The 18,812-nt window shown below is 39.5% G+C and overlaps 1 protein-coding gene across 50 annotated transcripts in view; it reads right to left on the bottom strand.

The window, feature by feature from the left end:
• ABI2 (abl interactor 2) overlaps positions 1 to 18,812 on the bottom strand; it is a 67,710-nt gene continuing 48,898 nt past the window's right edge. For 24 of the 50 annotated variants that reach the window (XM_080933132.1, XM_080933138.1, XM_080933098.1 and 21 more), the window contains 2 exons: positions 10,598 to 10,771; positions 1 to 4,123 (listed from right to left, as the gene is read on the bottom strand). In XM_080933132.1, the coding sequence (XP_080789258.1) occupies positions 3,948 to 4,123; positions 10,598 to 10,771 (350 nt within the window). In that variant the 3' untranslated portion in view covers positions 1 to 3,947. Of the gene's footprint in view, positions 4,124 to 10,597; positions 10,772 to 16,303; positions 16,391 to 18,812 lie in introns of all 50 variants that reach the window. The other 26 variants (XM_080933120.1, XM_080933103.1, XM_080933125.1 and 23 more) reach the window with 3 other exon arrangements.

Genomic DNA, 18,812 nt, shown 5'->3' with positions numbered 1-18,812 from the left:
GTTCCTAGTACACAGCAGTATTTATTCCAAATACAATTTAAAAATTAAGTGAATGTCCCTCATTCATCTGGAGGTGCTTAATGGCGCACATAAGGAATGCTCCTGGGAACAGTTGTCTGTTCAAGTTGCCTGAATGGTTTTTTACTCAGTACCACCAACTCTCTGGGAAGTGGGAGTGTCACTGCCAGATCATAATTGTTTACATTCTTTTTGTAAACCATTTTATTAAGAAAAAAAGGTACATGGACATAAAACATGATTAAAAACTGCTTTTCCATAGATTTCTGAACTTGCAAAAGAGACTTCAGTTTAATGTGAAAATAAGCTTTTTTGTTTTTACAAAAAATTAACATATTTAGCAAGGTCATTTACACAGCTAGGCCCTGTCATTGTATTTGTCGATTTTTTTAATAGAGATTCTCAATAAAACAAAGAGCATAAAGTAAATTTAGATAATCAGCTCAATGCCTCCATTTATTAACTTTGTAAGGCTCTCGTAAGTAAGGCTGTGTACTTCATTGTGCCCCGTTCTGTTCACATAGAACTAAATACAATGCATTCTTGCTACACACAGCTTTATAGAAAGATACTAATAAATGAAGTCTTAGAAGGGATGAATGATTATTTCCACTCAGGTTGCACTTAACCTCCTTTAAGCAATCTGAATACTTTGATGGTTATTTATCAAGACATGGCATATTTTTTTCAAGTATAATCCTGAAAACAAGTAGAACTCTATTTCTTTAAAAAAAAAAAAAATACAGCATGTTTAGTTACAAAGTTGGTACGGTGGAAAGAGAACCCAGCACTGAGTCAAGAATTAACTAGCTGTTGATCTGAAACAAAGCATCTAACAGCACTGTGAAAGTGAGACTGGGGCAAACAGTTTTAAAGCTCATTAGTTCAAAAACAAGTGGTGTTAGGGAAATGTCACCTTCTGGATGGAGTTCCTGGCCAAAGCTATTCAGAAGTAAACACCTCCCATTCGTTTCAAAGATTTGGCAGTCTACCAACCATTTCTTCTACCAAAGCCCTTTTGGAGTAAAGGACACACCATGATCTCTCCATTCCAAGTTTACTGCAGAAAGGCGGCCTTAAAAGAAAATGAGAGCTGACAGATAAAAGCACTGTCACTTTGCTGCCCCACACAAAAGAACCATCTTTAATCAACATGAAAGTGTTAGTGAAGCAACTGCAGGGCAGACGTCATTTGTGAGGAAGCATAAGCCGGTCTCTAGCCAGGCAGTACAGACAGCAGTAATACTGGTAAGGAAAGGGTAAGAGCTGTTGTTAGTGACAGCAGACCTGTGCTAATCCCTAGATGAGGACAGCAAGTACCTCTCAGGAAGACAGAAGTAGCCAAAAGGAAAATACTGTAGGAGACATCTTTAAAAATTCGTATTTATTACAAACACAGCAGGCTGAAATCATGGATCTAGATTTCAAATTATTGGCACTATTTTTGCTCTTAATTTGCCTTGGCTATAGGATCAAACACAAGTGTGCATCTCCACTCTGTCCCTGCACCTTCAAATATTGACAGCAAAAGAGACAAATGTCAGTCTTTTTTTTTTCCTTCTTTTTCTTTCTTTCTTTCTTTTTCTTTTTTTTTTTTTTTTTTTTTTTTTTTTCTTTTAAGGGTAAAGGAACTGTGCACAAAATCAGACATTTCAGAATAGACCAGAACCCTCAGTACCTGTGTCTTGGTAAAGTGGATACATCCTGGTCAACAAGGTTTCAACATTTGTTAAAAATTCCTAATATCAACCATATTTTAGTTTATGGGCAAATAAGTGGGAAAATTTACAATAAAACAGGAAATAACCACAGTATTAACAGCATGCAATCTATAAAATATTATACACATTAAAGTCTCCAATTATTGTAGGCCTGGCTCATTGTTACAGAGTATCCTTCCAAGACAATTCATAGAATTCAAAACTGCAAAAATTTAAGATGGGGGGGGAAGAAAAGCAGTATTTTGCTTTTTAAATCATATCAGTACTCAATAATACAAGGGGGAGGGGTCATCTGTCCCAAGGATTACCCCCAGTACGAGTCTTCAGCACAAAGGATTTCACAAGTGTTTTCTGCAAACCCCATTTCAGTAGGAGTCTAGAAGGTAGCTGTATTCCTAGTGCCTACCACCAGTTGTTTCTGTGACTACAAAGCTAGCTGTTTTCTGGGTTTCTAAATGTCTTATTAATCCACTAAACTTGTTCAGCAAAAGGCTACTTAAATAAATAATTAGTGCAACTATTTTCAAAAGTTTCCATGTACCAATCAGAGTTAAACGTTCATATATAGTCTTGCTTGGGTCTATAATGGAGCTAAATGTTAAGAACTCAGGGACATATCCTGAAGACAGTCAAGATGACCTAGAAGCAAGTTAAAGAAGATCCAAAGCATTCAGAAAAAAATCTAAAAGTTGATGTTGCAGGGTAGTTTTAAAAGAGCCTGCTCCTGCTGGAGTGGCTCCTCCTTGTAATCCTAGTATTTGAGAGGCTAGAGCAGGAGGAGCACCGTGTCTGAAACAAACTGAATCCTGCAACCTTAGAGCAGAAATGTCTTGAGAAGGACACTGTTTGGTCGAGTTGCACAGTGAAGCCTCAGGCTCAGGTAACAGATCTAAAAGTGGAGTGTTAGCTGCTGCCTTACACTCAGCCTTTCTCCACATCTACAGCACTCGTTCTAGCATTGCTAGACGGCATGTGCAAGGCCCGCATGACGGCTTTACTTCCTCTTCCTTTTCAGTAGATGATGGGGTGCCAATCATTTCAAATATATGCTAATTTTCATCAGTGCGACTGGGTAAGTATTTTATCTTATTAGTCTTTTCCAGCACACTCTTTGTCTGAATCACAAGGTTCAGACTATTACTAGGAGTACTGCTTTAGAGTCTAATCACTTCAAATCAGGAGGATACTTATTTTTCTATAGCTGAGAGAATAAAAAATGGCTTGGAATCAGCTAACACTGCCATTGATAATGGTCCAAGAGCACAGTAGCAGCCTTTCATTCCCAGTCCAGTGACTGTCAAGAGACCTGACAACTAGTTTCTTCTTAAAAATAGGTGGGGGTGGGGATTAAATAGGAAAAGAACAGTAATTGCTGGTCTGCCTTCCTAGGCCCTACTCTGAAACAGCAACTAAGGCTGCAGCTTCTTAGGAACCTGTGTGTCCAACCAGCTCACCTCAGTGTGTGAGTACCTACCACATTCCACATCCACATCGGGTTCACTGGCTGCTATCAGCAATGCAGTCTCATGCAACAGTGCATTAAAATGAAACTGTTAACAACCCTGGGAATGTTGGGAGACTTTCACATTTTGTCATCCTTATAATCTACAAACAGAACAGAATGCAAGGGAGTTCAGGATTAACTCGCCCAGCGTACTCCAGTGCTAAGAGAACACAGGATTTACAGTGTTAAAGAAGAAAAACGGCCTTTTTAAGCAATCGAAAAGTAGTTAAATAAAGTATTTAAACACTGGTTCCTTCCTCTCCATATACTGAAAGTAAAGGGCAAGGGTGCCCACCAGGCCATGAGGTCAGCCCCAAAGCAGAGGCAGTGAGCATCCAACGTCACAGATTCTGCAGGAAGAGAAATCCAAGGGTGTACAGTATTCCTGAGAAAGATCCCAGATTTTTTTTCTCAAGTCAGTCTTGGTCTTAAATGTTTCAGCTACATGTTCAGGTTGGTATGCCTTTTGTGACTGAGAGATTGCCACATTTTCAATCTAGATAGCATAATGAAAATGACAGCACAAAGACCCACTTGTTCACACTTGGCTTTCAGTTTTTGATACTAGGGGATAAACCAAAACAGTGGTAAAAGGAGTAACTTCATCATTTGTATGCGTCATTCACTTACTGGGAGGAAGTCCCAGGGCCTCTAGCTAATCTGGGAAGAGCTGACCTCCTGGAAGAGAAACAGCTGTGCGGGCTCTACTCCGAATAGTGCATGATGGACTCCACGTAATTCCCAGGGAAGAGCCCGGTCACTCCATTCATGACCCCCTCATACCAGCCATCATCATTTTTCTTGATGACATAGATAATGGCTCCTTCCTGAAAGGACAGCTCATCTTCCTTGTCTTTTGTATAATCATAAATTGCCACAACTAGGGAGAAACAAAATAGAGTGTGAGAATACCATTCCTAGGAAAAGATAAGACCAAGTAAGCCCTCATACACAGCAACTTTCTAAAAATTACCATTTATATATATTTTCTATCCAATGACTAGTTTAACACAATTGAATATTCCTTTCTTTAAAAATAAAAAGAAAGAAAGAAAGAAAGAAAGGGTTCTAAATGGCAAACAAGCAAAAAGAAAAGTCGCAAGTCAAATTTAGTTAAACTTACCCTTCGGTGGCCCATAAGAAAAAGCAGAGAAAAAGCAATCTAAGGATCATGAAATACAGTTATCCATTTCAGCTTATACCGAGGCTCCATATTGTGTGAAAACAAGTGCTCCTGTTTAAACACACTACTGTTCTGAGATACGCTGTGAGGCAACTGAGGAAGAAGAGCAAGGCCCATCGCCCCTTTTCTGGACCCTGCTATCAGTGAAGACTGAATTCCTACAAGCTACATCTACTATACATATACTTTGTCTTTCAAAACATATATTGCATGATGTTACCAATTTAATACATCCGTAATAATAAAGTTCTAAAAGAACCAGGGCGCCTGGTTAAGTTTCAACATGATTTTTATTGGTTTAAGTCACTTGGTAATAGGTCTCTGAACTTTCATCTCTGATAACCTCTGGTTCCTAACATTACATCTACACTCAAAAATTTTAATAAAATCAGGTAACTCAAACCTTAATTCACATCACTTAAGACTTAGCCTTTGCTCCAAACACTGGTATCTTCTTGCATACCATAAAGAACATTTTTCAAAAAAAAAAAATCTTATTTGCGCCAGCAATAGATGTGGTTGGTAGGTGAAGATACTTCCAACCCGCATGACAAACTAAGTTCAGTTCCTGGGGCCCACATAACAGAAGGAGAAAAACAGACTCCTAAACACTGTCTTTGACCTCTAGCATGGCACTCACATATGCATAACATAAATACACACACACACATAAATTAATTAATTAATTTTTAAATTAAGAGATATTTCCAGCTGTTTTTCTAAGCACACACTCTGTACCTTGTCTTAAAACTTAAGGGCTAAGATAGAACCCAGTGGCAGAGCCATGAGCTCTGTGCTTCTGAACCACGTTAGTAATCTAATGGCATCTCTCGGACATAATTATCTTCTATTATTGGGATACACTAAGGACATCAGAAGCCTAATTTAGAAGATTCAGGGTGTGGTTCTCTATCTAGAAATAATTCAGTGTAATTATATAACAAGTTTAGGTATTAAAAATTTTGAATTAAAGTGTTTAATGTTACCAGTCAATCTGTATTTTCTTCAAGAAAATTCAATATTCTCAGTACTTACAAAAATGTACCCACTGAAAGGTAATCTAGAATAACTATCTTTATATTGATAACAGTAATTTAGTAGACTCAAGGTAATCTATGTTCTTTAGAATATAGAAATTGGGGATGGTAGATTTAGCTTAGTGGTTCAGTCCACAGCAGAAGGAGGGAGGGAAGGAGAAAAAGGAGGGAGAGAAGGAGAGAGGGGAAAAGGGAGAAAAGACAGGGGGGGGCGGTTAGGAGGGAAGAAGGGAGGCAAGAGGAGAAAAATTGCCTCAGATTTCATAGCAAATATAAGTCTGGACTGTGGTAATGGTCATGCAAGAGATTGTGTGTGCGTGCGTTTGCATGCGTGCACACAAGCGTGAGTGAGTGCATATGTGCATGTGGTGTGTTTAAGAAGGTAAAATCAGTGATCAACTAAAATTAACTTGTTTATTTTTACTCCCCTGAAAAAACCCTATTTAAAACTACCAATTTTCATTCTATGGAAACACAGATATACATGAAATGTTTGACATCTAGCTATTTTTCTGTAGTTAGAAGCAAAAGAGAAGTAATGGTGCCTCAGTATTTCAGTACTAACATGAAAGCACTGTAAACTCCCAAGTACACTGGCTCCAATTACCACTCCAGTGGAGAGTATCCCATATGAAATGCTTTGGCTGAACGAAACTAAACATTTCATTTAAGTTTACTATGAAACTGTTAGGGGGCTGGAGAGATGGCTCAGTGGTTAAGAGCACTGACTGCTCTTCCAGAGGTCCTGAGTTCAATTCCCAGCAACCATATGATGGCTCAGACCATCTGTAATGGGATCTGAGGCCCTCTTCTGGTGATAAAAAACAGTGTCTGAGGACAGGGGACAGTATGCTCACATACAATAAATACATACATACATACATACATACATACATACATACATACATACATACATACATAAAACTGTTAAAGACAGAAGAGGTAATAAAGAAAATGGAAGGAGGCGAGAAAGCTCAGGAGGGCAGAGGAAGGTGGACTACAGGCATGATCCAGCTACCTTCTCTCACAGACAAGTGAGCTGACAAAACAACAAGCACCCAACACTGAAATGAGATCCTCACTCATCTGTCTCCAGCACAACATAAGCACTGGACATTACAGATCCATACTCATTATTATCCATCCACTGAATTATAATAATAGAGCAAATATATACATGGGAGAGAAGTGGGACATCAGAGTGCTCTGGAGAGGGAGAGGTACAGGGACAAAGATACACAGAGCATCAGCAACCACACCTGCCAATGAACTCTCGTCAACTGGTTGGCAAGCTGCTAGAAATCAAAGGTAAACCAAGTTACCATCTCCACATACCATATCTTATTATGTCTGTTATGAGGTGAGATTTTACTTACAAAACTTGTTTGTTAAGTAAAACCTGCTTAACCATTTGAAACTGATCTACAATCTTCCTGAGGTGACCAAGGTTGAATCTGACATTATCACTAATAAATTTAGTGACTTCTTAACAATGTAATCTGAATAAAAAGCAATCTGAGAACTTACTGTAGCTGTTGTTTCTATGAAAACAATGCTGCTTTTTTAAAGATTTACTTATTATGTGAGTCCACTGTCACTCCCTTCAGACACCAGAGGAGGGTATCAGATCCCATTACAGATGGTTGTGAGCCACCATGTGGTTGCTGGGAATTGAACTCAGGACCTCTGGAAGAGCAGTCAGGCTCTTAACCACTGAGCCATCTCTCCAGCCCACAATGTTGCTTTTTTAATGAGGCCACGTTTCCTCTGCCCCCAAAACACTAAACTTCACCCAAAAGTGACCGATACACCACCCAGACCCCTCGGTCCTGTTAGGCAATGATTACCTCTCCTCCTCCAACGTCTTCTTCCAGTTCCTACAAACACTGTCTTCTGCTACTCCCAGGGAGGACAGCCAGAGAGGAGGGAGTTAGCCCTCCCTCCCTCAACCTTCCCTCATTACCACAGTCACTGTCTGCATCAGTGCACTAGCCTCCCAAGAGGACTTGAAAAACCTGGACATTTTCCAAGCAGTGTAAGGACTGAACTTGACAAACTCTTTCAGACCTTCAACTCCTACACACACGGCCTCCTGAAGTATTCTGCTTGGGATGATGCCCTGGTCAATCATCAATCAGTGGCTCTTGGTTCCCTTCTGTCCTTCTGTTTTAGCAAAAGAAGTGCACTATCTCTAGGGATACTCTTTCTAGCCCTTTGCATGCTAACAAAAGCCTTCCCACCAGCTGCCTTCAGAGCTAACCAGTCCTTCTGAGAGTCAAAGTGCTCCCACCTGTGCTTTTCCTCTAACATTTAAACAAGGCCTTAAAATGCATACATCGGCTAACGTCATACAAATTCATTTTAAAAACAATATTACTTGGTTTTTAACTCTGAACGTGCTAAAATAACTGAGAAACGATGCATTTTGTGAACATTTCTAAGTCCCCACACTTGCCAAACTGAATGCTAATAAACAGAGGCCAGCAAATCCCAGAACTCAACACAGTGAGTTCAACAGTTTAGATCTCAACTCAACTATTACTTTCTAATTCACAAAGCCCAATTTACTTCCCTAAACTTCAATCGGCCACTTGGTCAGTACTACAACAGTTCTTGCATTTGTTGCCTGAAAGCACTCTTATGTTAAATGCAGTAATTCGTTTAAAAAAATTATTAGTTTATTAGTAAGTTCTGTAAAGTGATAGGCACAAAAAGAATGCATAAAAATACCTGTCACTTCAGGTACAATGGCATTTACTCCAGCACATGAGAGTCAGAGGGCCTCTAAGTTTAAGGTCAATCTGGTCTACATATTGAATGTGGGTCAGTTAGGGCTACACAATGAAACCCTGTCTCAATCAAAACCAAACAAATATTGGTCTCTACCCAATCAAGAGACACGTACACACACATATACATACACACACATACACATATACCATTCATGTGTGTATGCACGCTCGTGTGTGTGTGTGTGTGTGTGTGTGTGTGTGTGTGTGTGTGTGTGTGTGTCCTGATTAGTTTTGACTGAGTCAGGGTTTCACTGTGTAGCCCTAACTGACCTGGACTTACTACGTATACACACACACACACACACACACACATAATGAATACTATTTGATTTGGCCTTACATGCCTACTGCTTTGGTTTTGCTTTTTAGGATGTTTTTGCTCTTTTGTTCTTCCTTGTGTGTGGATGTGTCTATCGTCCAGGTCTAGGCTGTAGAGCCATTCCTCTTCTGCAGTGTCATTCCAGACCCAAAGTTCAGAATCAGTCTGTCTGTCCCTAAAAATATTCTGCTTCTCATTCATTTTCCCTCACCTTTCTTGAAAACTGTGACATTTATAAAACTAATTCTGTTTGTGTGGGGCTCAGTCAAGCTATGCTACAACCTGTTATTCAATGTCTTAAAAAGTATTGTTTTGTATATTTTCCCCCATTTGCTGTTTGAAGAAAAGGAATAAATCTGCTTATATTTGCTCTACCTTGGCCAAAAGTGTTAACTCCTCTAAGATTCATTCTACCTGCATTCTGATTGTGTGTCTGTGTAACTGCACGGCAGTCTGCATTCATGAGTGCAGGTGTTCACACATCTCAGAAGCATCAGATTCCCCTGCACACTGAGTAGAGGTAGCTGTAGCCACCCAACATGGGTGCTAGGAGCTGAGCTCAAGTCATCTGCAAAAGCAGGATATGCTCGTAACTTCTGAGCCGTCTTGCCAACCCAATAAATTGTCTACTTCTTCACACAAGCCCATGGGTAATTTGGTGTGTCTGAATGATAATGACACACAGGCTCACAGGTCTGAGTGCTTGCTCCCTAGCTGGTAGACTCTTAGGAAAGACTAGAGGGTGTGGCATTGGTGGAGAAGGTGTTGTCACTGAGGTTTCAAAAAGCCCTTATGAGGTCCAGTCCCACCCCATCTAGCATTCACCCTCTCACTGCCCGTCTCTGTCTCTCTCCATCTATCTAGCTGTCTGTCTATCTGTCTTCCTCCATGTATGCTCTTAGCTACTGCTCCAGTGCCAGACTGCTGACAACCCACGCTACCCTACAAAGATCAGGAACTAACCCTCTGAAACTGTAAACAAGTCCCCAGTTAAATGTTTCCTTCTGTCAGCTGCCTGGTCGTGGTGTTTCATCACGTCAATAGAACAGTAACTAAAACGTAATTCTAACGTGCAGCCAGTTTGGAGACATAGTGGTTTGGTTGCTTCGTTTCTTTAACAGAAAATGTCCTTCGACATCAACAAATCCACACCCACAAGCTGGTTAGAGTTTTTTTTTCTTTTTGAGGCAGGATCTTACTATGTAGCCCAGGCTGACCAGGACCTCACCATAGAGCTTAGTCTGGCCTTAGCCTCCCAAGTGCTGGAATTGTAGGTATGAGCCACCACGTACGGCTGAGCTTATTGCTTAGTCTTGAGACCTGGAAGCTCCTATCCTATGGTTACCTAACAGAAGGAAGTTTACACACACAGACACAGAACTCAGACACCAATATAGACACACAGAGAGACAGACACACATACACACACACACACACATACACACACAGTGTTATACAAAAGAGACTGAGGCATCATTATTCTTTGGAAGAAAAGTTCCCTACAGAAATACTCAAACTCAAAATGACTCAAAATTAATTATCTGAAAGTTCAGCACAGTGGTAGACAACTGTTACCCCAGCATTAGGCAGAAGGTTAGAAGCCAACCTGGGCTTCCTGGTAAGACTGTGTATAAAAATAATAATAATAATCAAAATAATAATAATTATTATTATACTGATAATGATGGCTGAAAGCATGGGAATAGAAATGAATAATTTGGAAAAAAATGTCCTCTACCTGGGGAATTCAAAAAAAAAAAAAAAAAAAAAAAAAAAACACTTGTTTCTTATTTTGTGTTATATAAATAATTTGTGAGAAGCAAGTTCAATAGTATAAGAGAAAACATAAAAATGTACTAATAAACTTCAAAACCATAAACCCTGTAAACTGAAAAAACCAACATAGATAATTCAACTAAATAAAGCTTTACATGTAAGTAAAAATAAGCCTCTTTTCTGAGCAGCAGGCCTCATTTCTACAGAGAAGTTTTCTCATTCCTCGAGACGACCTCCGGACACTTACCCTTTTCCAAGTAGGACCGTGGCGCCCATGGTGGGTCCTCTTCGGCGTAAGGGTCACTGTACTCAACCACAGCTGCCTCCTCCTCATCATAAGCCTCTGGTGGAGGTGGTGGGGGTGGGGACTCGTCAAAGACTGGCTCTTCCACAGGTGGTGGTGGAGGTGGTGTATCTGAAACTAAGAATATATCAAGCTGACAACAATGTATTTTGTAAAGTTCAACATTTATCTGAACTTCTAGATTCATTAAATATAAGCCTAGACTCAAAAAAAATTATCTTTCAGATAATGAGTGAGCAAGAGTTTTCCCACCTTTATGTCTCAGATCTTCAAGCCTGGCTTTCCCTCCTACTCAGTGAGTTTGGTCAGAGGACTTACTGTTAATTAGGCCTCCAGACCTTTCAGTATTAACACATAATCACTTCTCTAAAGAAATGAATACAATATAATGGGCTTTATACCCTACTAAAGTAGTTATCAGAAATATTAATAACTTGGATAATTACAAATACATAAAAAGTAAAACTAGTCAAAATACACAAGTTTTTACAATCTGTACATCATTCTCAATAAAATTGAGACAGGTTTTCACATTATAAACCAATCAAACTCACAAGCCTACTGCCTCAGCCTTCCAGGAGGTAGAATTATAGGGACTCACCACACTGCTAGTCTAATTTTTATTAAACAGAATTATACCAAACTGGGGAGGGGGAAAAAAATCACTAATAACTTTGGAAGTTCAACCACTAAAACATCTTGTTTTATGAACTAGTTTTGTTTTTAACATTAAGTTCAGTGATTATTTGAACTTTCTTGAGATACATGTCCATATGTATTATTCTAAGAACTTAAAATATACCCTACAGAAATAGGCTTTGAGGGATCAGTCTCACGACATTATAGATTCAACTGCAAACCTGAAGAATGCTAAGTACAATAAGCTGCGTTTACAGCCCTCAGCTCTGACAGCAGCACTGCTCCTACTGAGAAACTGAGCGGCCCTGTCCCTAACCTCAGTCACCAACAGTCAGATGTGCCCAGGCCACTCTGCTACTCAGTGTCCCCCACTGAGCATGCTTTAGAGAACAAAAAGTCACTCACTAAAAATTCCTATTTCCTAAAATATAGAAATTCTATATTCCTATGGGATTTGGGTTTTTTCCCTTGGGGGTGAGGTGCTCACTGTGTAGCCTAGGCTACCTCAAACTTGTGCCTGGCACTAGTCCTATGTTGTTTAAAAATGAACAAATACAAAAAAACATAAAACACAAATCTATGCTCTTAATAGATCCTTTATTCGAATTGGTTTTTGTACACCAATATTAAAAGCAGCAATAAAAAACTTTATATGTTTATAAGAAGCAAGTTAACTACATAGAAACAGAGATCCAAGGGACCTTCAGAAAAATCAGAGAAATTGTGTTATAAAATTACAAAATACAGATACTGTTAATTTCACCTTCGTTGTAGCCACCTCAGAGCCCGTTGAAAGCCTGCCAGTTACTGTTTACTTATGTAGAAGCCAGTTATACAGCTAGTGCTGCATAATACATTGGTTCACTTAATCTTTCCCTTGGAGAGGTTTTTATTCATATTGTACTTTTTTGCAATTCTAGAGCTCAACTCAAGATCCTTAAACATCTTATATCCTACATAGACCCTCTGAACTACTCCCCAAGGCCAAGGTGCTGTTTTTAATCTTAATTTTATAAATGTGAAAAGAAGTTCCCAGATTAATGTTACTAAAGCAATAGACGAAAACGCATCTCTGCCCATTGTCTTCGAAGCTACACAACTACCAGGTAAACCCTGTACCATGTGAGCCGTGCTTCATCACCAATAAGGCACCCAGGAGCCTCTTGTAGCTAGGAACGAGGTTCAGCACTGAAGAGAGCATACAGGGAAATGTCACCAGGACGTGAACAACTGAACTTTGATTTACAATTAAGTAGTGTGACGCTGTAAGAAATTATAGTAGTGTGCATCGTCATAGAGCAAGTTCTTTATGTGGGGCCAAGAAAGGTCTCCTGAGCTGTGATAGCTGGGAGGTGGTAGTAAATTATAGAAGAAGGCAGGCTTACACACACACACATACACACACACACACACACACACCTGTCTACAAAGAAAATAAGAATTGTCCAAAATAGGACAGGCAGAAAAAAGGATGGCTGAGTTTATGTTCTCCTCAGTGAATAACAGGGGTGCATATGAGAACTTATTTAAAACTATAAAAGGAACATACCTGTGCTTTTTAACACAGTGTAAGTGGTTAATATGATTGGTTTCCAAGTGACTCCAGACTATTCAACACATTTAATTTAATGCAAAGAATATGTTAGTTCCATAGGCTATCTTTAAAATAATGCTTAAAAAGCCTTATGATGAGTCTAAAACAAAGTACACATTTCTCCACAGTCTGTGTTTTGAAGAAAATAACACTCATTTGAATGTATAAGTCCTGCCACAAGTGTTAAGTCTGTCCCAGCCTCGGGTGGCTAGGAACCAGGTTCAGCTCTGGGAAGAGTATAAAGGAAAAATGTCACCATATCCCACACAAAGGGAGAAAGAAAGAGCTGACAAGAAAGAGGTTACAAAGAATCCCAAAGGAATCAGTTATGAGAGGAGCCAAGTAAGGAAGTGGCTTTTAAAATACTAACACTGCTATAATAGTGTTCTACAATTATCTACTCAAGTGACAGCTGAGTCTTGAACATCAATCAAGTACTTAATAACATTAAATTAAAATAGTACTTCTACTTATAAACTATTTTTGCTGTTTCTACAAACCTTCTACCTTGCACTAGTTACTGTTAAAAAGTTAATGACAACTAGTTCCGTAATCCTGCTCATCTTTGAAGTCCAGTTTTTGAAGGAGAAAAGAAAATATTCTGATAGACTGTTAAATTGGCTGGTACTCTCTAAAATAATTTGTTCAAACTGAGCAGCAACATTTCAAAGAACACGTGGCAGCAAGTGAATGATGGGATTACCCCAGATAAACACTCATCTTATCAGTCAATTTAAAAAATAAAAATAATTTAAAAAAATCTTTCCACTCATTATTCAGCTAACTTATTTACTCAATGAACTTAAATAGATGTGTGATAAGAAAATGTCATTCTTGCTATAATGACACTGGAACTAAATGTAGAACTCCAAAAAGTCTAATCAGTCTGTATACTTCAGGAAATTTTAAATGCAGTAAGTCTACCTTACAGTTAGCCTCTAAAGGTTATACCTTTTAACTGGCATAAGGACATCCACAGCTGTGCTTGGCACACACTAGACAAACTGACCATTGATAGGAAAAACATTTTCTCCTGGAGCCAGCATGAGTCACACACAAACCAAAAGAACAGTAGGCTGCAACGGCATAATTTAAAAACATAAAGAATATAGTTGGACATAAATAAAAATAGTGGTTACATGTAAAAAGCCATCTTCAAAAATGTCAATGTTTTAAAGCTCACTGATACTCATAAAGTACCTTCTAATAAACAGGTATAAACAGACTAGTTTTAGAAACCAGCAAATATAAAAGTAAAAGGACTTGACAAATTCAAACTTTGGGCACTGTACTAGCTACTTTTAGGTCAACTGGACACATACAGTCATTCTCCCACCAGACTGGCCTGTGGCAAGCCTGTGATGCATTTTCTTGATTGATAGGGGAGGCCCAGCCCATTATGAGTGATGCATCCCTGGGACGGTGGTCAGGAGTGTTATAAGAAAGCAGGCTGAGCAAGCCGTGGGGAGCAAGCCAGTAAGCAGCATCCCTCCATGCCCTCCGAAACAGCTCCTGCCTCTAAGTTCCTGCCCTGCTTATTTCCAGCTCTGACATCCCCCAGTGATGGCCTGTTACCTGAAAGTGTAAGCAAAGTGTGATGTGTGGAAAGATGTGTAAATTAAATGAAACCTTTCTTCCCCAAATTGCTTTTGCTTATGGTATTTGATCACAGTAATAGAAACCCTGAGACAGGCACTAAGACTGTACTACAACCAGTTAAAAATACAAAATTTTAAAGAGGAGGGCCCCAAAATGCCTGCTATCAGCCAGACCCTTTTTCTAAGTGCCAGGGATACAGGTAGCAAGCAAAATTAACTAAGTCCCTGCTCTGACAGACCTTACATTCTACTGTTAAATGCCTACTTCCAGGAAACCATAACAAGAGGTCATAATTATTTTTAGCCCAGGAGTGGTACCATCCACTCTTTATATGAGAGGTACACAATGGGGCTACTATGGCCTGATGACATTATATATTAAACTGATGTACAATTTTACTCTTGAACAAAGCACAGATTTGCACCTCTCCCACAATCACACGATAGTCAGAAATATCTAACTTGATTGCCCCAAACCTATTATTAATAGCCTGCTGATAGGAAGCCTTATTATTATAGTCAATTAACACATATTCTGCCACATGTATTATATACAGTGGAAAATCATGAGAGGTCACAATTAATCATTCTCAACATCTACCCCAACTACTAGCAGAAATTAAACCCAGGGATGTGCACATTAGGCAACCACTGTACCACCCTGAGGGGAATGTTTTTACCTGAGTAAGCAGTGTATTGGGAATGCAGGGATGATGAACCTAACATTATATTTCAAGTAGAAAATATAATGAACTTTAGCACAAGTTCACAACAGTAATGGGTTACAAAGAGTTAACAGTAGTACAGCATCATGAGGTTAATTTTATGCAGCTATGATTTCATTAATACTGCATCTTCAAACCCATGTTATTCATGGATCAACTGTAATTCCCCTAAGTTCAGATTTCATGATGTTATGCAACTTTATGACTGATATAGCCTCTTAATCACCCATCAGAGAAACTGTCTATTTCTTTCTATGATACTCATCATTACATGTTGAGACAGCCCTCCCCATTTAAAACAAAGCAAGTTTCCTTAATGTTTTCCCAGAAGAATCAATATACCAATAAAATTAGATAAATAACTATGCATGATTCAAAAGCAGAACACAAACCAAAGAAAATTCACTGATGGCTGCTTCATTGGAGACAAACTGGTGTGGTCCTTTTTATACTTGAAATGGGAGAATGATATAGCCAGGCCATGTATAACATTGATGATCTCATAATAGCAAAATAGGGTACCAGTGTGTTCAGGCAACTGAGAAATAAGCAGGATATTTATTTGGCAATTAGAGTATCTCCTCATGCAGTTTTTCTCTTATGTTACTATTTTATATCTATCTGTCAGACCTTTACAACTATATGGTGGTGGTGGTGGTGGTGGTGATGGTGGTGGTGGTGATGATGGTTTTTTTGGTTATGGTCCTGAGAATCAAACCTGGGATTTCATGGAAGCTAAGCATGTGTTCTGAGTGTAACTTCCAGAAACTATCATTTTAAAGCTATGGGAAAGCAGAGACATTTACCATAATTTAATGGTAAGTATAAGTGTGGATATGTGCATGTGAGTCAGTGTCTGCAAAGGTGGGGATCTTCCTGGAGCTGGAGTCCATGTCCTGTGCTAGAGGAAAGCACACTCTTAGCCAATAAGCTCTCTCTCCAGTCCACCTCAATTACTTCATCATCACTAGTGATTCGTACAATGACTTACTCAAATGTGGGAAGCATTAGTGAATGACTATCCAGTCAGTCATATGTAAATTACATTCTATGCCTATAATCTGATCTATGCATAAAGAAGACATAAACTTACTATTTTCTTGGACTCTGGCCACAAATCCCATTAAAGGTAACTGAGGAGTTACCTGTAGGATGGAAGGAGGAGGAGGAGCAAGAGATACTGCAAAAACAAAAAAGGTGCGGAGGATAAGGGGTAAGGGCAAGTTATATAAAAAGAAAGGATAATACAATAGAACATATAAAGGAGGTACACCACTTTTCACAAATACTTGTCTTCCTTACGGATCCACTTTTGAGAGTAACTTTATAAACAAAGCAATACACTGAAGAGTTTTGGTAAGCTTTAAAACTACAGCCAAAACTATTTATCACCCACGATCTACTCTACCATGTAACGGGAACACATCCTCTTCCTATCTGTTGCAATTATCATGAACAGTTTGGTTCATTTTTTTAAGTGTCTGTCAGTATAGGAGAAACACTTGACATCCCAACAACCTAAACAGGCCTTATATTATCCCAAGAACAAATAACAGGCATTATTTAAGAATCAGGTGCTGTTTACTGCAGCTTTTTGTAACTCCAATTCATCAAACTTCCTCCTTGAGCCTACAGAAAACACCACTTTTTCCCCAAGGCTGCATCCCTCCATCTCAAATGCATGGCACAGTATAGGAATATGGTAAGCCTTCAACAGATATTTACATATGATTAAACAAATAAGGTAAATACCTCAATAATTTCTGAAGGTTAATTTAACAGTTTCCTTGAGAAAGAGAATATACACTATCATATCCATATTCTTGATAGAATTCTCTATTTGCTCCAAATTTCAAGTAACTACTAATATTGTTACTTCACTCAGAGATAGCACACACACCACCTTTGTCTACCTTTCCTAGAGACAGTGCTGGCCACAGGGACGAAGGCTACAGAGAACGGATCTCTTGGATGAGTACTTGAGGAGATGTATGTTAAGCAGACAGGAGGTGAGAAAGACAATCAAGCTTAAGGAACCAAGTTAGGACAAAGGCTCAGAGGCATAAAATACCATGAGCAAGGTTCACAAGACCAGAATGTTTTCTCTATCTGGCTAGAAGAAGGTTTGTTTAAAAATTAAACAGGCCATAGCTGAGAGGAAGAGGCAGACAGATCTCCGAGTCTGAGACCCGCCTAGTCTACGGAGACTTCCAGGAAAGCCAGGGCTACACAGAGAAACCCTATCAAATACAAAATAAACAGACAAACAGTGCTGGAAAGTTGGCTCACTGTTTAGAGAACTTGTTGCTTCTTTACAAAGGACCTAACACACCCACGTGGTGGCTCACAACCATCTGTGTTGCCCAAACACTCAGTAAAGGTAAAATGATTAATACAAATCACAGAAAGGTGAATGTGTGGGCATGAGAAAGAGCCTAGTGTAAAGAACCTAGGTAAAATATTAAGGCCTAAATGGAACATTAAGGCCCAATTAACTCACCTGGATAGCCTGCCATTATAAGGAAACTTTCCCATACGTTTCTACTGTTACTAGGAAACTTTGTTGTTGTTGTTTTATCGGATAGTTTATTTATTCACATTTCAAACGTTATCCCCTTTTCAGGTTTCCCTTCCACAAACCCCCTATCCCATTACCCTCCCCCTGATTCTATGAAGGTGTTTCCCCAGCTGGAGGCATTGGTCCCTGGGAGCTGGGGGTGGGCTAGCTGGTAGAGACTGTTGTTCTTCCTGTGGGACTGCAAACCCCTTCAGCTCCTACAGCCCTTCCCCCAACTCCTACATTGGGGGAGTCCCTGCATTTAGTCTGATGGTTGGCTGCAAACATCCGAATCTATCTGTATTAGTCAGGCTCTGGCAGAGACTCAGAAGACGGCACTAGGAAACTTCCTAATGCCAAGATCGAGTACATATTCTGTTATGTTCTGTGTGCCCTTGGAAACCAATTATGATAGAAGTCAGTAGAACTGTTTTGTTGGTTATCCACAATAAACTTGGACCCGAACTAACCACCCAACAAACTGCCTGTCTGCACCTGTGTATATGCTTTTATGGTATGAACTGCCCTAGGATGGTCTCCAAGTTAAAAGAGGCACCTGCAGCGATATAAGAAACTATCTGGCATAAGACTTCCATGTTGAGTAGTGGCCAAGTAAAGTTCCCAAGACCTCCCTGAGAAGTGACATCCTCCTTGGCAGAAAGAGACATGTATGTAGGTAACTGTTAACCTGTAGACAAGTTAAGACATGAATGTTAGATAAGGCAAGTCCCCTGCCACAGCTGGATACCCCAACCAATGGAAGCAGGATAAGTGTGCAATAGAGACATGTTCCTAAGGAAATCCCCATCCCTAAATCCTAATTGGTAAACAACTTGGCACAGATGCTTGTGAATTTGGAGCTTAAAAACCCTAGGAAGGGGCTGGAGAGATGGCTCAGCGGTCAAGTGCACTGACTGTTCTTCCAGAGGTCCTGAGTTCAATTCCCAGCAACCACATGGTGGCTCACAGCCATCTGTAATGGATCTGATGCCCTCTTCTGGTGTGTCTGAAGACAGCAACAGTGGACTCATGTGCATAAAATAAA

Source organism: Micromys minutus (genome assembly GCF_963924665.1).
Source record: "Micromys minutus genome assembly, chromosome: 19".
In the NCBI taxonomy this organism is placed as follows: domain Eukaryota; kingdom Metazoa; phylum Chordata; class Mammalia; order Rodentia; family Muridae; genus Micromys; species Micromys minutus.
The sequence above is the reverse complement of the archived record's forward strand: the minus strand, read 5'-3'. Positions and strand labels throughout refer to the sequence as shown.